At 40.0% G+C, this 21,782-nt stretch overlaps 1 protein-coding gene across 1 annotated transcript; it reads right to left on the bottom strand.

Annotated features, from left to right (window-relative positions):
- Positions 1 to 21,771, bottom strand: LOC101682948 (2'-5'-oligoadenylate synthase 3-like). The gene is made up of 9 exons (XM_045074426.1): positions 21,713 to 21,771; positions 21,055 to 21,243; positions 19,962 to 20,148; positions 17,460 to 17,650; positions 15,330 to 15,490; positions 10,659 to 10,783; positions 4,371 to 4,560; positions 1,240 to 1,449; positions 1 to 740 (listed from the first exon to the last, which is right to left on the bottom strand). Exons 2-9 carry the CDS (start codon positions 21,211 to 21,213, stop codon positions 584 to 586), a joined length of 1,380 nt encoding a protein of 459 aa, XP_044930361.1. The 5' UTR covers positions 21,214 to 21,243; positions 21,713 to 21,771; the 3' UTR covers positions 1 to 583.
- Between the last annotated feature and the right edge of the window lie 11 nt (positions 21,772 to 21,782).

Genomic DNA, 21,782 nt, shown 5'->3' on the forward strand with positions numbered 1-21,782 from the left:
TGATTTTGGAAACAGTTTATTCTGAGGCAGTCCATGGTATTTCTTCCAGATAGTTCCATGTTTCCATGTAACAATTTGTTAGTTTATGTCTGGAAATGAACAGGCTGTACATAGTGCAAGCAGGTTTTTGTAGGGAAATCTTGAAAACACAGGTGACCCAGTGAAACTCCAGATCACCAAGAGAGTTAAAAAGTCAACCTGAAGACATAATGAACTAAAACTAAAAAATGGAAGTGATTTTTTTACCCTTTCAGTTAATCTCTCAAATGACCTGGGAATTTTATTTATTTATTCACTTGTGGCTACTTTGATTTTTTTTAAATTTTTTTTCACAAGGCCACCAAAGCAAATAAATCCAAATAATGGGAGAGGATGGTTCAACTCTCCTGAAGGCTGAAATGGATTCTTTTATCTTAAATGATAAGTCACATCAATACGTTTGTTAAAGATGGGGTTATGAACGTCATGACTTAGAGTGAGACAATCATACAGACTTTCCTCCAGACCACTCTAACTGGGAATGTGTTCAGCATCCTTTTTATTTTCTTCATGGAAATCCAAGGATAGTAGCTCTTTGTCCAGTTTACCAGTCGTCTGTGAAAAGCCAAGGGGGCTCAGCTCTCACTCCGCTGAAAAGAGGTTTCAGTAGGCTATGTCTTGCCACAAGGGCAACTTCATCCCAGGCATTGCACGTGTCACAAACGTTGACAGTAGGATTGGCAGGGTCTAAAATGAATGGCCTAAAACAAAACAAAACACAAAACTATCCATGTCTGACCTCAGTTTTGATTGCTGTATAGTGAGAAAAGGGGATGTCAGAGTTAAAGAAGGAACGTGGTTTAAAAAAGGGCCCTTGGAAGGATGGAAGCAAGCCCATGGAGGGCTAATACCCATCAGGAAGCAGCATCTTGCTTTTGCCTCCCCACCGCACCCCCCCAACACAGACGCCTTCTCCTTTTTCCTCTTCACTTCAGGAGGCATTTCCTCCCTGCTTTCCTGTCTTCAATTTCCTCCCCATTTGCCATGTGTATCCACATTTGATTCATTCCACTCAAATTACTCATAATTCACACTTGAGAATTAAAGTTCTGTGAGAAGTAATCAAAGGGAATGGACTCTGTGCTAATTAAGGACTGCTCATTTACAGTGAATCACAATAAAGCTATCTTTGCTCCAGACTTTCTTTGTGGCTGACAAATATGCTGCTTCTTTCCTAAGGGTACAGAAAAAGATAGTTACCTTGTGTGTTTCTGCTTCACCTTTACAAAAATGGGGAACGTGGGACAGTAGTGTCTGTGCCAAACAACCTCGATTTCTGCGTATCGAACCAGAAGCTTGAGGACTGCCCTCATTCCCTGCACCAGGCTGAAGAGCAGCGGCTTTCCCGCCAGTTCCCAGATGTGAATGGTGAGGAGCTCCACGGTGTAAGAGGAGGGAAGTTTCCGGAACCTAGACACACAGATGGAAGGGTTGTCTACTTCCCTGGGTTGTCTTTTTCCCAGAAAATGAAGACAGATTTATTCAGTTATGAGAAAAATTTAAGCCCAACAGGCAATTTACAGAAGAAGAAATTCTATTTTCAATCTGTTTATCAAACAATAATTTTCTACCCAGTAGATTGACAAAATATAAAGAATGATAATATCCAATGTGGGTGAGTTTGTGAGAAAACAGACACACTCTATTGGTAAGAATGTAAATCAATATAGTCTTTTTTGTAAATTAATACAATCAACTCTATACAAATTTGACATATGCTTCCCTTTATCAGCATTTTCCACTCTATTCCTTCTGTAGAGAATGTGGCTCATCTGACTTGAACACACTCTGGATTTTGAAGACTTATATTTTTTAAAAAGGAAAATATTAATTAATAAGTTTTATATTGATTGCATGTTGAAATGGTAACATTTTTGATATAGTGGACTAAATATATTATTAAAATTAATTTCATCTATTACTTTTTACCTTTCTATATATTGCTACCAGAATATCTAATATTGCATATGTGGTTTGTATTTGAACCTTACATTCTATTTGTCTTAGCAGTAATCTGTGCTGTGCACTCATTAAAAGGTAGATCTCTAAGATCTCTAGGTACAGATATAAAAAGGTATAATATAGATTAAACAAAAAACAATTTTTAAGTGACACATAAACTGCAAAACCCATTTGTCCTTTGTTTTTAAAAAACTAAGCATACATAAAAAACAAATTTGGCAAAATATATCCTAAATATTCTTAGGGAGGTGGGAATTTGAGGTCAAGAAGGAAAATTTTTTTTACAGTAATCTTTTAAGTTGCAGTTTATGTTACACCAGGGAAAAATGAAATAGAAATTAAAGCTGAGGGTTAAAAACAAACTCATGGGAGAAAATAAAACAGGTGGTTTCAGGATTTTGTGTTGATTGATATCCAAATATGTATTTTTGTTGCCTTGGCATTCATCAGCCATAACAATCTCTTTTGAAGATGTGTTGCAAAATCAAGCAATTTTTTTCCCCAAGCAGAATGGAAATATTTTCATACTATCACTATTGGTCGTTTGTTTTTACTTCAGTAAAGGAAATAAGAAAAACCAGAAGTAAACAACATTTTTTATCCTGGTCATGAAATAACAAACCAGATTTCAGCTGATCAATAATTCAGTTCCTGCAGTACTCCCTTAGGGACTGACAACAACAAACACCAGACTCCAAATCCATCTCCACTGGAACCAGCTAATATTCCCATGTGCCAAAAGGAAACCATGGTTGAAAACCACTCAAGCAGGAGACGCTCTTCATATTCCATGAGAGTAAATGTAGGGGGGAGAAAGACATTTTACGGCATGTTCTCGTGGGTAGTTACATACCTCTAACACTTGTTCTTATTATCCTGTGTTCTATTTGGGCCATTTAACACTGTTTCATTTAACTCTTTCCAGTTGTGTGCAAGTTTATTTGTTCTTCAGGAGCATTTCTGTTGTTCCCAGCTTTCCTTATCATGGGAAGCACAATTCTGAATATATTTATATGAATTCCTTTTAAAAATAGGATTTATTTTCCCCAAGGTTGGTTCCCCAGGTATTTCTAAACTCTTTTTTTAAACATTTATTTTTAGTACTCTTTTTTTATAACATATTTTTAATAAATGGCCTCAACCTTTTTTTTGAAACCAAGTAATAAATAAACAATTTTTATGTTTTATTATCACTTTTTTTATATAAGAGAATTACCTCGAAACCTCGAAAAATGGTTGAGTATTTTAAAATCCTTAACACATAATAAATATTTAATACAACCTTACCAGATTACTTTCCCAAAATAGAAAACCAATTACCATATTATAACATATGTGGTCCAATTTCCCCACAATACCACCTTTTTTAAGTCTTAAAATTATTGTTCTGCTATAGCGATAGATAAGTTTCTTCTTCCAGACCTATAAATGCTCTCCATTAAAAAAAAGTGTTAGATTTCAAAACCAGTGCTTGTCATCTGACCAAGAATCTTACTTAGGCAGAAGCTTTATTTCTTTGTTCTTCTGTCCTTCTATCTTTTTAATAATAAATTTTTACCCAACCAAATGAGAAAAAACATATAGGACGTTTAAAGACTTTTAGAAATAGGAGGAAATTATACAGAAGTAATACATGTTTTTGCAAAGTGACTAATGTTTTCAATAGTAAACAGAAAAATACACAAAGAGTAGAGTGAGTGATTAAGATGAACAAATCAAGATAGTAGCAACTTTATACAAAGACAAAGAAGACACAGTCCTTGTAGGAAGTGCCATATATAAATATGTTATAGTAAATACCTTGTCTCTGCTATTTCTGCAGAATGGAAAATTCATTTCTACATCTTTATGAAAAGTTGATCTTAAAACACTCAGATGAGTCACTGAATCTCCCTCACATCCCTTCATCATAAGTGAGAGCACATTTCTACCAAAGGCAAGGAAGATACAAGAACACGCACATGTCAGCTTTTGAGGACCCCCTTCTCTGAAAGACAGCTCTGCCCTGATAAAACTGGCGAAAGAGGAAGGAACAATTGAGGCTTCAAAGAGTAAACATCCCACTCACATTGTGCTAGTAGTTTCCCTTTTCTTCTTCCTGTGCCTTCCTTCTTTGCCCCAATCCATCTGGTTATGCCAGGGAATATTTTTGTTTCTGTTCTTTGGTTCCTACCAAACCATTATGTTGTTCTAGAATAATGTGATACAGATGTCCCATATCCTAGACAGCCCTTTCTCCTTCTCTCTCTCACTCTCTCCATATATTCCCTCTCCTCTGCCTACCAAGGGAAGAGGTGGGGCCTGGAAGTGTGAAGGAAAGGGATATGAAAAGAGGAAGGCTCCCATGGTGTCCCTGTGCTGGTACATACTTATTTTCCTCTGTGGAGTTGGCAAATGATGTCTTGAACCAATGTATCATTAAACGAGTGAGCTCCTTCACCCTTGCCACAGATGCCTTGACAAAATCCACTTGGTATGGCAAGAGGGCCAAGGCACACAGCTGCGCCATGTCACTGTCGTCACAGAGGTACAGTCTGCGATAAAGGTGAAGTTTTAAATCTGTTGACACCAAGGAACAAAGACCATTGTGAGTATGTGCTCCCTCCTCTCCTTTTCTGGTTTCCCCTGATACAAGGTTACCCTGATTAATGAGACCTTGGTCATTTAAAACAAAACTGTTCTTTTTTTCTTCTTAGGAAAGTTGTTCCAGTTTGCCCAAGTCATTAAAAGAGAAAGCTTCAACATCATGATCCCAGAGCAGTTCAAATTGAGCAAACTCTGCTAGGAGCAACTCTGATGAGGCAGATTTTCTGTCTATTCTCAGAGGAAGTTTATTTCCAGAAGCAGATTTCATTCCCTTACTTCAAATATCATCTACATATAAGTTAAATGCCACCAGGCTCTCTCAACAATAACCTATATAAACCCCCTTGTTCCGTATCTAAATTGTTCCTGTTTGTACACATACTTGCAGAAGAGATTCTACCACCCGGACTCTTGAGGGAATTTATTATATTTATAAGGGTAGAGAAGATTTAAAGATGTGTTAAGGTCAAATTTAAAACAAATAATCCACTTCAGTTAACTGTAAACCAAAGAGGGAGGAAAACTAGATTAAATGGCAAGAATGATCTGTAGACTTACTACTACAATCTCATAAAACACCAACTCAGGTTGTGCTTACTCTACTTGTAGGAAATATAAATGTTTAGTATCTTTGATCATAATCTATTTAAATTTTCCCAATTCAACATAATTTGAATTTCTAATATGGTTTTATTTTGGATACATACCTATATGCTACCTATCCTTCTGTCCAATTAAATTGTCCCACAATGACACCCTTGTTAATTGTGGCAAATTTTGAATCTGCAACACATATTTTAAAGTTAACTGGCAAGGAACTTATTTAACTTATAAAATATATTTTATAATAAATAACATATATGACTTGATCTAGAGTCCTAATTTCAAGCATATCTATACAGCCTTTTCATACTGGTCCAGTTGTTCAGGTCAAATCAGAGTTCTAAAGTAGGTTGATTATCAACAGATTAGAGAGTAAAATCAAATTCCTATGATAAACATAAGCGAATAGAGTTACATATGGCAAATATTCTTACCAAGACATATTATAACACACATATTTTAGCTCCAAACTTTCTAAGCCACAATCGTTAGAACAACTTCCAAAAGACATTTCGGTTCTACAGGGAGGCTCTCTGCCTTTCTTAGCAATCAGACTGGCACAGAAACTCAAGATTTATGATGATAAGGAGGAAAAAAACCCAATAATTTAACTCAAATTTTGGAATTCAATAGGTATGTCAGGTATTTGATGACCTACTCTAGCTGATAAGATGTCTTGGCTGACCCAGAGATTATCTACTCAAAGCTACTACTGTATCAACATTTACTCTCCTTCAAAGTTCCTCACTGGCAGGACCCCAAGTTAAAGGTCTCTAACTTATTTTTGAGGCTTATGATTTTTTGTTTCTTTTCTGTGTGACTTAGGTGGGTTTATTAAGCCTTATTTTATCATCATCCTATCATAGCCACCACTTGTAAAGCAGGAATACTTGGCTCCCTTGCTTTGAATCAAATACTATTCTAAGTGCTTAATAATTATTAACACATTTACTCTTCGACATCCCAGAGATGCAGGAACTATGATTCTCGCCAGTGTGTAAGTGAGGAAGTAGAGTCTGAGAGGTTAAGTAGGTTGCACAAAGTCAGCATGGCTGGGAAGTTAAGCCATCTGTTGTCACCTTACTGCCCTTTATTGCAGGTTGGATCTGAGCCCAAATGCTTCCTAACTGGTGGCTAATTCAGGTGTTCTCAGACTTTAATGAGTACAGGAATCATGTGGGAATCTTTTGAAAGGCAATTTCTCATTTAGTAGGTCTGGGCCCAAGATTCTGTATTTCTGGCATGTTCCCAAGGGACGCTGGTAGAGATGGTCTGAGTATCCTATCTGGAGCAGAAATGTTATCAATCAGATCTCGTCAGCTATCCGGCTCTGGGCTGCATTGTGGCACACAGGCTGTGCTGTTCATTGTTCAGTGCGTACGTAAGATGTGCAGGGAATAACAACAAGATGCCTAGGAAGATTTGAGGCGATCATCGGAGTCTTGATCTGACTATTATTAGTAACATAGAGCTGCCCACCAAAATTCCTTGAAATCCTAGGACTTGTTGGAGTCGCTGGACTCTTGTTGTTCTATAAAACCCACTCCCCAACCTCAGTGGAGAGAAGCGGGGCTACATAATAATTTCAGGCTTTTTCAATTCATTTCACACAGCTGTGCTCAAGAACTTAGGGGACTTAGAAGCCAGTGTAAAAACGTGCTTCTGCTCCTCTGGGGGACATTTTCACCTGAGAGCTACTGATATAGCCTCAAATCCTCAAGACAATTACCCAGGAGCTGCTGTTAGCTAACCACTGTGCTTTTGAAGTCTGCACCAAAGAGAAAGAAAGCAATTTGCACAAATATGAGAGCATGGTGAGCCTATGGTAAGACTTAAAGGGATAGAATTACCTTTTTAAAAAAAATTTTCATTGTACTAAGTATTCTGCTACATGATTTCAAATTAAATCTCATTATTATAATTCTTGCAACTATCTCTGTTTTATAGATGAAAAAAATGAGGCTTGAGAGTTTTATAGGACTTACTTAAGGTCTCGTAGGTAATATGAAATAGATCTGGGATTTGGCCTCAAGCCCAGGGTGTTCTCTCCATTACAGAACTTGGAGGTTGTATCAGTCTCCACGGGTCCTAGACAGTCTGAAGGCCCTGGATTGACAACCCAGCCCCTTTATGTTCTGGTGACCTAACTGTGGGTAAGTTGCTTACATTTTCTAAGGCTCAATTTTTTAAAATATTGAAACTGGAGATAGTATCTTTCTTTTAGGCTTTTAGTGAAAGTCAAATGGGATCATTTATTCAGATTTTAACTTTAGCAATGAGAATTATATATGGCATATAATGGGGGCTGGATACATCACAGCATTTCAAAAAAATCTGACAGGATCAGCAAGATTATCAGAGCCAAGAGGACTTAATAAAACTGCAGGATAGCCTAAGAGTCCACACTCCCTTTCCCAGCACTTTCTTATTTCAGAGTTCCCCATACTTTTGTCTTATTATAGGTGATGTTATAGTAAAATGACCTATGTATGTATCTGTTTTCCCCTCCAGACTATAAACCTTATTGGGTCTTATTCATGTTTGCAACCCCAGTGCTAATAGCTTCTAGAAGGTGGCAAGCATGCAATATATGTAATTTTAACATGAGCAGCACACTGTCCAACAGTATTGGTAAGTAAAAGAACTAGATCAAGAAAGTCAACATGTTCCTCTAGAGTGTGGCTGAGAGGGTAGGACCAATGTTATATGTATTCATTCCATTTATTCCATAAGCAGTTATTGAATAAAACAGTGCCAGAGGGGCGCCTAGGTGCAGTGCGTTAAGCCTCTGATGTCGGCTCAGGTCATGGTCTCAGGGTCCTGGGATGGAGCCCCGCATCGGACTCTCTGCTCAGCAGGGAGTCTGCTTCTCTCTCTCTCTCTCTCTCTCTCTCTCTGCCTGCCTCTCTGCCTACTTGTGATCTCTGTCAAATAAATAAATAAAATCTAAAAAAAAAAAAAATTAAAACCAGTGTCAGGCACAAAGAAAAAGCTTATGCTCGTGGAGCTCAAACACTGTAGGAAGCCAAACTCGTGCACAGTGACAATACAGGAGGACTGCACTGTGGCAGTGATACAAGGAGAAAGGAGAAAAGCACAACAGGCAGGTCTAGGAAAGATTAGAGAAGGAAGTTGAGCTCACACTGAGCTGAGTCTTGAAAGGTAAGCAGAAACTGCAAGGCAGAGTGTAGGATGGGACCAGTTTAGAAAAGTATACCATTAGGGGCGCCGGCTGGCTCAGGCAGGAGAGCTTATGACTCTTGATCTCAGGGTAATGAGTTCGAGAACCCCACATTGGGTAGAGCAATTATTTAAATAAACTTTAAAAAAAAATAAAGTTGGGGCGCCTGGGTGGCTCAGTGGGTTAAAGCCTCTGCCTTCAGCTCAGGTCATGATCCCAGGGTCCTGGGATCGAGCCCCGCATCGGGCTCCCTGCCAGGGAGCCTGCTTCCCCTCCTCCCTCTGTCTGCCTCTCTGCCTACTTGTGATCTCTCTCAGTCAAATAAATAGATAAAATCTTAAAAAAAAATAAAGAAAAATGTATCAATGGAAACAGTGTGCAAAGACATAGAGATGGGAGAGAGCATGGAGCTTTAGGAAAAACAGATACTTCAGGGCTACAGATACTTCATGAATCTCTCGCCTACAAAATGCGAGCTCCAAAAGAACAAAAATCTTGATCTCCTATCTAATCCATTAGAAGTATTTAAGAGCACGTGGTAGATATTGCACAAATAATAGTCCAAAGGGATAAATAACAGTGAAAATGTTTAATATGTCCTGATAAACTGCAGAAGAATCACTGACCATGTATTGGCTCATGGCAATTTGGCAATTTGTTTCCACCTATTGCCTCAAAGAGAATACACACACACACACACACACACATACTTATATATGTATACAAGAATATACATATTCTTCACACAGAAGCCTAGATTCAAGTCCCAAGTTCTCTGGAGAATGTATTTACATCTATATAAATCACTTAGTCATCTGGGCCTCTTCTTGGGCTACTATAACCAAATACCACAGACCAGATGGCTTAAACAACAGAAATATATTTTTCCACATTTCTGGAGGCTGAGAAGTGGTCAAGGTGCAGGTAGATTTAGTTTCTGGTGATAGACCTCTTTCTGGTATGCAGTGGGCTGCCTTCTTGCTGTCACGTGGCCCAGAGAGGAAGCTCAGAGGTCTCCTTCTCTTCTTCTCAGGACGCTAATCCTCAAGGGGTCTCTAGTCCCATGAGCTCATCTAAATCTGATTACCTCCTAAAGGCCTCTCATCACAATACCATCACACTGGAGTTAGGGCTTCAATAAGTGAATTCTGAGGGGCCCATAACAGGGTCTTCATCTTCTTGCCTAATGGAGATACTTTATCCTCCCTTTTTATACATCTGACTAAATTTTATATTTCATATCTCATTCCAGATACCACAACTTCTTAGGGATAAATATAACATCACAATGGCCATAACAATGTCATTCTATGACTCTGTCCTTCTCATTTCCCATTTCCTGAAGGAGTTCCCTCAGATTCCTCCCCTATCTAGGATGCCCCCATCAACTAGCTCACTTATGTTTGTAGACTCTTCCTTTCCATACCACATGCTATTTGTCATTATCATCTTCTCTGGATCTTTTGCATGGTCCAGTGTCTTCTATGGCTGCTGTTACCAGAAGTATTAAAGGTCCTACCAAAAACAGTAATGCCATCAGGGTGGTCGTGCTTGCCAAAGGCACAACCATTTCTGCCAGTACCAAGAAAGTAGGAGCATCAAGGAGAGAGGCCTGTTCTTGCCTCTTCTCAAGGCAGAGTGAGGGTGCCTCTTGACTACTAAGGCCCTCTGGATGCCTTCCTCACTCCACAAAAGCCCCAGAGCTACACACTACCACTCAGGCTACAAAGCTGGGCTGACTTGAGCTCTGGCTACCATAGCAGATAGCCAGAAAACAGCTCTTCCAATTTTCCCTCGAAATTTTTTGAAATCTTCCTCCAAGAGACAGGGAGGGGCATGTATCCACTGGTGCTAAGTATTAAGCCCCTCTCTCTTCAACAATGATCTGTTGAGTTTGGGCTAAAGTTGTGTTTCTAACCCATCTCTCCCCCTGGAGGAGACTCATTCATCCTCCTGAGTTTGCCTGATGGTGAGTGAATCCTGGTGCAAATTCAACTTAGGCTCAAAAAGGGATTCTTGCACTCTTTCTCTACTCCATTATACCAGACAAATAGTCAATCCTTGATCACATTTCTTAAATTAGAAACCGGTGGCATACAGATACATGGTGTTCATGTGCTGTAGAAAAGTGCCTCCTAAAAACACTCTATGTTCCAGTTCTACTATAAGCAGTCTGGTTCCCTATGCCTCAATCAATATGGCGTCCAGAGTGGTCAGCCCTCCTAAATACAATCTGAAAAGGCACCCATTTTAAGGCTTCCTGTGAAACAAAACAAATATATCTTACCTGTGGAGGGAGCAGGCCCCAGGATGTCCCAGTAGGCCATGATCTCAAAGGAATGACTGTGGAGACCTTCCGTACATACAAAATTGAATCTTAAAGACAATGGTGCTCTCTTTCCCATTAGGATCCTTAAAAAGGAATATGACATGGCATGAGAAAGAATAGAGAAAGAATGAAACACAGGATTATTTTCAACCATCCTTCCCCTTACTCTACCGCTGCTACTCTCTTGACTATTTCTTGAACATTCCAGAAATGTTCCCTCCTCAGGGTCTTTGCAGTTGTTGTTCCTATACCTATAATACACTCACTGAAGATGATCCACGTGGTTTCAGCACTGGCTTTATTCAGGTCTCTGCTGCTCCAGTTGGCCTTTCCTGGCCACCCTTTAAAACAAGAGCTCCCTCCCTGTTTCCTGCCCCCTTACCCTGCTTGATGGGTCTTTACAACATTTAGTTACCACTTGGAATTATATTATTTTCTTATTTCTCTCACACTTGGGTATTAGTTGAACAAAGGCAGGAGCTGTGCATATTTTCTTCACTCCCCTCTCCCTAGTAACTGGCAAGTAATAGGTGATTAACAAGTAACTTAAATGAATTAGCATCTGAGTATGGACTGGGGCATAGATATAGTCAATCATGAATATGATGAAGTAAAATATTTTAAAAGAAAGCTGGCTTCTACTTCTGGGTATAATGGAGTAGTTTATAAAAGACTGATGCTCAATAAGAACAACCAGAAAATTAGATTTTAAAAACCATGTGTATGGGCGCCTGGGTGGCTCAGGGGGTTAAAGCCTCTGCCTTTGGCTCAGGTCCTGATCCCAGGGTCCTGGGATCGATCCCCATGTCAGGCTCTCTGCTCGGTGGGGAGCTTGCTTCCTCTTCTCCTCTCTCTTTCTCTCTCTCTGCCTACTTGTGGTATCTGTCAAATAAATAAATAAAATCTTTTAAAAAATAAAAAATAAAAATAAATAAATAAATAACCATGTTTAGGCATATTTGAGAGGCACCAGGTAGTTGGAAGCTAGAGAGGCTGAGGTCCGGTGAGGGTCAGGACAGCAGATCATGAACAGATGGGCGTATACTCTGCTGCTTTCTTTCTGGGGACATACACTGATTTGGGGAATAGGTTAGAGGATGAAAACATGGATTTTGTTTGGGTAAAGAGAAGCTGCTGGGGTTAAAGAAACCAGCAGAACCCTGCCAAGCTCCTGGGGCTAACACAATGTGGAGAGACTTGGAGGCCACAATCCTGATGAAAAGGGAATGGTGGATAGTTGAACCTGAAATATGACCTTTTCTTCTCCCTCCAAACATCTGCTGAATTCTAAAGATGTTTGAGACACGTATGGTTAAAGAAACAAAGCAGGACGTCTTGAAGAGTTGAATGGGATTGTTGACAGTCTTAATGGGTTGAGACAACATGGATTAGGGTTCAGTCTCCAGGGCTGAGGTGACAAGGACTAATAGGGAGTTCCTGACAAACATACCAAGCTGTAACAGTGGTCCATTAACTTGGCCACATGGTAGAGTCACCTGGGGATCCTTAAAATACACCAATGCTTTTGCCTCCACACATGTTTTTTTTTTTTGATGGGTATGAGGTGTGACACAGACAATCAGCTCTTACTCTATTTGGTGAAGAAAGAAACAGTAAACCCTCATTGGAAAAAGAACATACCCTGAGACAACTAAGATTTTTTATGCACAGTGTCCTGGGTTTAATCTTTAAAAATCACTAGAAATTCCAAGAGATAGGGCTATGGGGGACATGGCCATAGGTGTGTGAAGCTTATTCTTGTGGATACCAGAGAGTCTGAATGAAGTATTAGATCTACTGAGGAATTCAGAGTTCTAGAATGGGTCAAGATTAGAGAGAATGCCAGTACTCTCTTATGCTACCCTGCAAGTATCTTACTCTCCAATGAGTATCCCAAAAGATTTTTGCTAATATTACTAGTAGAAATGAGGCATGGGACATAGCAGGGCCTGCTCATAAACCCTCAGGTGATATTATTTCCCCTTCTGTTCTTGTCAGCCTAGTCCCTGAACAGGTCTTGTCTTGTCCGTGTCTTATTAAGACAATGCCTGCGATGTCCTGCGATGTCCTGCGACGTGGCTCGGAGGAGAGCCTTAAGATGCTCTGACTGGATAATACAATGAAACAGAGATTCTTGTTTTCAAAACCTCTAAATCAAAGCCATAGGAGATAATGGCGAGAACTCCCCATTATAACCATAACCATTATAGGCATGACCTATATTTTATAGCTGTGTCTCCTTAAAAGCGGAGAGTATATTTTCCCGTTGTGGTATTTTAATAATAAACACACTGACATGTAAAGAGAGGAGCACAGTTCCTCTGGCGTGTAAATGATTTCCAGTACCTTGGGCTTAATGGGAAAGTCTCCTGAGATTTCATTCACAAGCAGGGCCCAGCAAATGACTGACACAGAACAGTTGCTGTTACTGGTAGGTTAAGACATAGAACAGTTTCAAAAGAAAAGAAAGAGGTTTTTTTTTTTTTTTTTTTTTTTTTTTTTTCTCTCACACCCATCTCTCAAAATAAAGTAACTGAATAGCTTTAAAAATAACAGCAACAAACAATATATCACCAAAAACCAGGCATCAACTGAAACAATAAACTCTATACTCTCAGTGGGTGGGAGTCTAAACCAACTGTCAGACCCACATATCTGCTTCTTTTCCATGCTTAATTCAATTTTCCCTTCAAATGAATTGCAATATGGTCTCTGTTGCTCTGAGTCATGGAGAAGAAAACCCCAAAAAACACCTGCTGCGCACAGATCTCAGCATAGGCCAACACCTTCGACACCCTGCTTCCTTCCCTGCCTCCAGGGTGCTTCCTCAGTTTGCCTTGAAGCCTCATTCCTCAGCAAATACGCTCCTATTCAGCCACGGGAACCATTCAGCAAAATAAAACGTGGGCTAAAATGGATTCTGGGCTGAATTAAAACAATTCAGTCCCTGGAAAAGTCACTTGGGGGAAGAGGAAATGAACAGGCACTTAGCAGGTGCAAAGGAAAGACAGTGGTTACCTGGGAATTCGGTTCAACCTTAAAGGGTTTCAATTAAATTATTTAATGAGTTGAAAGAATAGAAGGAACACAGATGAGAAAATGAGTTTGCGTGTTCTTAGTCAGGAACAATTAGAGTAAATGAACCAAGGTTTTCAGGGCTGTTATTTTTCATGGGTTTTACTTCAAAACTCATTCTGGAAATCTAAAAAGTAAAGACCTTCAAGGACTGGTTTGGGGGGTTTTGTTTGTTTGTTTGTTTTACTTTGGGTTTGTTTTGTTTTTCCAGGAAAAGGGCACCTGAGTTGTGGAGGAGGGGAAAAGGTTTAGGGAGAGTGTGTCCATAAGGTTCTTTGAAGTTGGGTGGGCAAGGAGTATAGAAAAAGGACCTAACAATGAAAAACAAATATTTTGATTCCACATAAGGTCACCCTGGGAAGCGTATAGCCTAACTCTTATTTTTAATGTGCCTTTAGAGTACATTAACATTCTGTTTTGATAAATAATAATAACAATGGTATAATGTACCATAGAGTTTACAAATTTAATGGGGAAAACTTGGAAGAAGCAATGGGTAAAATGAAAAACACATTCTCCCATTTCTCCTTTTTGTTTTCTTTTGTCTTAAAGGTGGTCTTTCTCCATTCAAAGCGTAATCGTATGTGAAACTCCATCATTTCTCTTTCTGCCTTTCCAACCCAATGGACTTCATTACAGCTACCATTGTGCCATTCATCTGACGTCTTTTGCTAACTGCCACAATTTAGTAGGTGTTTGGTATTCCTGAAGGTAGTGTTTTTCAATAAAAGCCACATTCAAGCTACTTCTCTATACTCAGTTGAAGCAAGGACTTGGTAACGAATCTATTGTTTAAATTAAGAAACAGTTCTGAGACACTGTTTTAAAACGCTGATCTTATTTTCACATTCAGGTGGCACCTAGCTTGGTCTGTTTCATACAGGAGAACTGTTTTCTTCATTTTATAACACAGATATTTGCATTTTTCTTCAACCACAATTCACTAGACTGGAAAAAGTAACAGGTGATATAAAAATAAAATAGAAAAATAAATAACAAGTCAAGCCTTTTTCATTTCTTTCTTTTTCTCTTTTTGGAACTTACCAAAACATACACACACACACACACACACACACTCCAGGCCTGATTAGTTCAACATTTGGAGCAAAGAGGAGACATTGTGTGTAATGTCAGCAAAGCCACATCAGCAAGAGACCCCAGGATACCGCTGAAGGGAATGTTTATCAGACAAATGTGTCTCAAAGATTCTTGGTACTTGGAGGCACCTTTTCCACCCCTTCCTGTTTGCATTCCTCAGAGTCAGATTTCAGCTAAGGGGATGGAAATTAAATAAAGGTGCATTGGAGAAGACATAATTAGTCCTTAAATCATAAGATCTCAAATTCATGAACTTTCATTGGAAGTTTATCTAGAAGTCTTAAAAAAAAAATGCCTCCGAGGCAATCTCTCCAAATTTCCTCCTAGGAATTTAATGTTAGCATACACAAGTAATTATTATTTAATAATGCCCTTTTGTGCCAAGCTAAGAGTTTGCCTTAGCTGACTTTTCTACCTATGGAACAAGAGAATTCACAGTAACACCTTCACCCAGACCTGTTTCCATGTGAAGTTTGCTTCAAGTTTTCTCTCAGAGCATCCAACCCTTCTGTCAGTTGTTTCTTGCAATGGTTCACATCGGCAAACACATCACTGAACAGCACGATGTCAATCTCAGAGCATCCTTGAGTATCAGTCCCCTTTATGTAAGAACCACCCTGTGAAGACAAACAATACAATGTAGGTAAAACCAAACTAACCCTGAGAGAAGCACAGATTTCAAGTTGTAGCATTTTAGGGTCAATTAACATTGTGGAATAGCTCAAATATGTGCAGTTGAGCCCCACTCGCCCTGAAAGAAGAAAAAGAAAAGGAGGAAGCAATGTATCATGGTCTACTGAGAACCGAGCCTCGCCTATGAAAAAGAAAGTATTCTTTGCAGAAAAAAGCCTGAAAATCCTTGGGAAGACTTAGCACCACAAGTTCTTAGACTCTTTCTGCTTGGGAGCCACTGGCCTGGGGCAGGAAGCAAATTTGCCACTGGATAGTCCAAAGCTCACAACAGCAGCCCTCAGTGAACACCCAGACAGGCAGCCCCAGCCCTAAGTGTCCTAACAAACCTGACCCGTGAGAGTTGTAACTGGAAGTGACTACCATTCCTGGTAGATGTTCGTTTGCTCTGCTTCTAAATAGATCTTGAATGATTTTTAATAAAAAGTTCTGTAGTAATAATACATTATATGTTAATAAAAATTTTTAAAATGTCCTGTAATTATAATTAATGAGATTTTTACTTCGGATCTCTTACTAAATATAACTTTATAAAAGTTAAAATGTTAAGTAATTAACAGTACACTGTTGCCTTCTTTAGCACTCAAGGAAAATGTAGGTTGCCAGTTCCCAAAGGAATCTCTCTGTCAGTAAAAGAAGCCTGTTACCTATGATTTGGGAACCATAATGTCCCAAATAAGGTAAAAGCAGTCTGTCAAAGGAGGACCGTGACACACAAAGGGACAACGCACTTTCACGTGACATTGGAAAGCGTTCCCGGGTTTGACTCCAGCGTCGTTCTCTATCTGCTAGTCATGAGGACTAGCTCAAATGGGTGCCTTGTGTCCCCCTGCAACTTAATCGAACAGTGGCCCTTGTTTTGAGCGAGTGTCGTACAGGACCAGAATTGAACACTGGCTCCCAATATCCAGCTCTGTGTCCACACCTCGTCTCTGTAGAAGAAAATACAACCTTCGTATGCCGGCTTTTGTCATATCTATCTTCAGGAAGAATTTAATCATACTCAAGTCATATTTGCTATTGAGTTACATTTAAAAAATCACTTTTTATTTCAAATGAATACATGGCTTAAGGATGATTTTATAACAGTTACATGTGCACTTGGGGGCACCTTTTAAAATTCTTTTTTATTTTTTTTTTAAGTGATGTCTACACTCTTCGGCAGGCTCAAACTCATGACCCCGAGATTAAGAGTATCCTACTCTATCTACTGAGCCAGGCAGGAACCCCTATCTGTGCATTTTTAAATGAAGGGGCAGAAAAATTATTGGAATGAAAGGCCCTCAGAACTGCCCTATATTGTTTCTCTACAAAGATTCAAAAGTATGTGCTGATGGTGTTAATGTTAACAGTAATAACAACAATAGGGAGAAAACCATATCATCCTTGTCATTGGGATCCCTTTTTTGTCCAGGAAATGTTCTGTGCTCTGTGGACAGCCATTCCTGGACACACCGAGCTGTCTTCAGGCTGACAGGGAGCCCATCAGTGCAGCACCTAATTACTTCCACAGGCAGACTGCTCAGCCATGAAACAGGGCCCTGGGGGACAGGCTCACCTCCTTTGCCTCAAAGTCCCTTAAGCATTTACAAACATCGGTCAAGTGTGAGCCAGTTCCCTGGTCCTGCCAATGTAAAGGTACTTTCATCCCTAGGGCAGAAACTGCCAACCCTAATGGGCTCCAGATGTCGCGTGGTTGCGTGCCTGCTCCACCAGCCTGAAGCCTGCCCTGGCATTTCAAAGGGCTCCTTGCAGGCTGTGTCGCCCCACGCAGGAGGCAACACTGGCCTTTGAACACACGTGACCTTGCCCGGTTGATGTGCGTTACCTCCACGGGAGAAGAATGGCTTCCGTAGGGCTGTGTGGCCTGGCCAGAGGGCTGGGGGCTCAGATTACCTGGATCACCCGGGAGGTCGGCACCGGAAAGCAAGCCTGGATCCGCGTGAGCAGGGCCATGATCTCAGCCACACAGGCAGCGCTCTGAGGACCTGAGGCTGGGCGGATATTTTCATCTGCAAATCTCTGTAGCTCTTGGGGACTCTTACACTCCAACATATGATGAGGTGAAAATCCTATAGACATTTGGGCTGTACAGAGAAATAACCAGGATTTCATATTCGCTGCACAGAAATAGATGTGTGTCAAAGGCAAGAATCTAATTTTACATGCAAATTCTGTCTAGTTAATCCCCAGGACTACCTAGCTGTGATAAGGGGCAGACTGACTCTGCTGGCTGGTAAAGCATCAGATGAACAGCAAACGTCACCCCCTCTAGACTTAGCTGACATTTAACCCTAGGTCTTTATAGAGGAATGGCTGAATTTCTTAGAAAACAGATATTCCAACCATTCTATGTGAGAAAGAAAAAAAAAATCTTTTGTTCCAGTCGATGAAATCATTTAAAGTTTCTAAATGAAAAACATGTATGTTAACAAGTTTCAACAAAATGATCCCAGGGTACAGAATTCCAAGTTAAACCATCTATTAAAAGTCTGAAACTAGCAGCCCACAGGCCATATTCTGCCTCCAGAATGTTTGGTTTGGCCTGCACGGTGCTTTCAAAAAGAAAAAACTAAGCCAACATGTAGAAATCTGGAGACAGTGCATTGTTTTTAAAGGGGGACATCGTAGGTGTGTGGGGTTTTTGTTTGTTTTGAACCAGAAATGCTGACAAGACTGACCCCACCTTCAGGAGAAGGAAGTGAACACTGAATCGCTAGGTTCAGTGAAAGGGACATGTGAACTAAACTGACAACAGACAGAGTCACAGGAGAAGAGGTATACACATTTTATCACTGTTAACATTTTTTTTTAATATGCACAGAATTCTTTACAGAAAAGAACTCAAAGTAGCTATGACACCTGGGGGCTCGTACACCACTTATACAAAGTACAATAAATTGGAAACAAGTGACTAGATAAAGGGAAGAGGGTTTGGGGCTTCTAAGGCCAATAAATTGTGGGAAAGTGACTAGGAAATATAAAAGGGGAGCTAATGGCAGATAAAGGATATAAAGGTTTGTTTGTTTATGAAGACTCATATGCCATCCATCTCTGGGTTTCCAGTGATAAAGGCTACTCTCCTGGTCGTGGTCTGGGGGAGGGGGTGATTACTGGCTTGTTTTTAGGTAGGGAAAGCAGAGTGCTCGTGTTTTTCCTGTTTCCCAACTGCCTCACCTCCAAATAATCAATACAACAAATTGGCATTGGGGTGGCATATCCTGAGCCCCTTCAACATCAAAGAAACTTTCATAATTTCTGCATTGGATGGACCAGGGGGAAAAAAAAATCCTTGAGTATCTGCAATCACAAAGTGTCCCTTAATCAGGGTCATACAACCAATTCATATTAGCACTGAGAATTCATTTTAGATTGGCCGCTGGCTAGAAGAGAGCTCAAGTGCCTTAAAGCATTCACTAATACTCTCTGGGAATGAACTTCCTCCTCAAGCACGCATGGAACATTCACAAGAATTGAATATATACTCAGCTACCAATAAAACCCAACACGTGCCAGAGAACTAACGTCCCACAGATTACATTCTCTGGCCACTGTGCAATTAAATGAGAAGCCAGTAATAAAATAACTAAAAATACTTCAAGCTTTAAGGAATTTTAAGAACCACAGACTTTAAATAAATCATGGATCCCAGGAAAAAAATCATAATGGAAATCAGAACATACTCAGAACTAATCAGTAACAAGAAACTTTGTATCAGCACTCAAGGGATATAGAGCCCCTTGGTTAGGCTTTGTCAATTAAGCCAAGTTAACAGATTGTTGGTTTTGTTGTTGTTGTTGTTTTGACACTCTGATTCTTCAGCTTGAAACATCATATCCAATTTATATACTACTCTCTTTAGGGAAAGTTCATCAAAAAATGATTACTTTTCAGTGACACCTGCGTATCCAGAATCAATGACTACTTCCTGGAAAAAGTTTTATTTATTAAGAGCCTTTCAGAGAGCAGCTGTCACCAGTTAGTTTAGAGGACAGACTGCACATATGAGAGCAAAATGTGTTAAGATCTTAGTTCTGTGGTTTATCTGGTCTTTGACATGGATAAACCATAACCTGACTCCCACTTGAATTCCTGACATGGTTCCACTTTTGACTGCAAGCCCACAGAATTGTGCTGTATTGTCTCTCTGAATGATACCTTGGCTTTCCACCTTCTTCTTCAAATTTGGTTTGGCAAAATTATTCTTCATCCCTGCCACCCCAAAAGCGTGTAGTTCCAAGCCACACCCTGGTCCCATCTTCCGTTCTCTATTTCCTGTTCCTGGAAGCAACCCTAAAGCCTTGCGCTGAGGGAAAACCAAAATATGGTTTCTCCGTTGCATAAATATATACAGAGGGAAAGAGCGAGGCTTTTTATTTTTTTATTTTTTTTTTTTACCTCTTTTACTGGCTGTGAATCGATGCTCCTGTAGTTCATGGTTCTCCCGACTAAGGATTGTTCCAAAGCGCCTCGAACACATCCTACAGGTTTTTGATATTTCTGTAGTCATATGCTTTATATTCCTTTCTTCTAGATTTTCCCAGCTGAGCTTGTGCGTCTGCATGGTTGACCTCTCCTGTACAGGCTGAGAAAAAGTAAACACGTAACATAGGAATTACAAGAGCTGTTTGAAAGGTCTCCTCATCTTCATTTGGCTTCTGACTAAATGTTCTCAGTCACGAGCAGAGAGATTCTCATTCCATTTCCTAAACACAGCAAAGCCCATTCGTTCTTTAGATATAGATGGAACACTGCTGTAGTTTTTTTTTTTAAGATTTTATTTATTTATTTGACAGAGAAAGCACAAACAGGCAGAGAAGGCAGAGGGAGAAGAAGCAGAGAGCCCAACATGGTGCTTGATCCCAGGAACCTGGGACCATGACCGGAGCGGACGGCAGACACTTAACAGACTGAGCCACCCAGACGCCCCTGAATACTGCTATAGATTAATAAATGAACCATGAAAACCACAGTGCTGAAAAAAGGGTACTTTTTTTTTTTTTTAAGCACTAGGTTTTTTTTTATAAAATCAGAAGAATGACATACTGGCTCTTTTTCTGACATTTACTATTTGGAGACTTTGGGCAAACCATTTTCCCTAATTGGGTCTCTGATCCCTTATTTGGGAGAAGGGAGAAGAGGAAGGTGGGAAGTATATACATGTACCTCTAAGGTTCCACTGAAAGTAAAAATTCTAGAACTGTGAGAATCCCGGCACGTCACAAGCATTTTAGAATAATAATTACAACCACGGCAGCTGCTCTGAATACAACACTTGTGTCCAGTGAATTCTGCTGAGCATCCTTAACAAAGGGAAGCCCCAGGAGGTGGATATTTCCTAGCGGACACTGAAAAGTGTGCTTTTCTGCTGCATCCCACAACCTGGCCTATGGCCACGAGCTCTGTTCTAATTTTTAGTCTCCTGTCAACAAATCTCCATGAAGAGAATTAAAAACCAAATAAAAAGCAGGGTTGCTTGCCCCACGTGTACCTCACTGTGATGCTGCAGTCTTTCCCTTGGGACTTCGTGCCCACATTCTTCCCAGTGAACTTTTCCAAAATGCTTCTGTCGAAAGTGATACTTCAGAGCCTTGTAGCTGACATAATCACTCCCACAGCACTCACACTTATAGCATTTAAGAGCCCACATCCTCTCCCAGTGAAGTAGTAGGTGTGGATCCTGCTGATGACAAAAACAAAAAGCATCAGCCCTTTGAAGAAAATCTAGCCCCTTACAGTTAACGAGAACACAGATGTTACTTCTAGTGCACTAATTGGTGCTCAGCCCCAGAAGTGTCTTCTAAGAAGTTTCTCCCTCACTAAAATCAAACACCATACTTATTTAGATGAGCTGTTTGTAAACAGCTGTAACATCAGTAAAACCAAAGGTAAAATCATGTCTAGGTATATATGCACAGTCTAAAAACGATCTCAAGTGAGTCTATGACCCAAAAGACGTTAGCATCTACTCCTTTAGACACGCTCTTTACTCAAGGATTCTCCAAGAGCCATTGTCTCTTCAATTTTTACCACCCCCTGAATCCCATATTTGAGAAAATTATCATGAGTAATGATTTACACATGTCTTTTGAATCACTCCCTGGACTTTTAAAAGTAGTTAGAAACAGACAAAAAATAAAAGTTTGTACCAAGAGACACAGTAAGGTAGATGTCCGGGATTCCGGTCTCCAGCAGGCTGCTCCTGAAATGGTTTGTTTT

Source organism: Mustela putorius, unplaced genomic scaffold (genome assembly GCF_011764305.1).
Source record: "Mustela putorius furo isolate JIRA1106 unplaced genomic scaffold, ASM1176430v1.1 tig00537350_pilon_pilon_pilon, whole genome shotgun sequence".
Classification (NCBI taxonomy): domain Eukaryota; kingdom Metazoa; phylum Chordata; class Mammalia; order Carnivora; family Mustelidae; genus Mustela; species Mustela putorius.

Bases quoted from the DNA above. Each gene is read 5' to 3' on its own strand.
- LOC101682948 (XM_045074426.1), bottom strand. From the start codon at position 21,213: ATGTGGGCTCTTAAATGCTATAAGTGTGAGTGCTGTGGGAGTGATTAT. The intron at 17,651-19,961 runs GTAAAAAAAAAA...TTCTCTGTACAG, and splicing joins ATTCACAGCCAGTAAAAGAG to CCCAAATGTCTATAGGATTT. The intron at 1,450-4,370 runs GTATGTACCAGC...CTGTGTGTCTAG, and splicing joins AACTCCACAGAGGAAAATAA to GTTCCGGAAACTTCCCTCCT.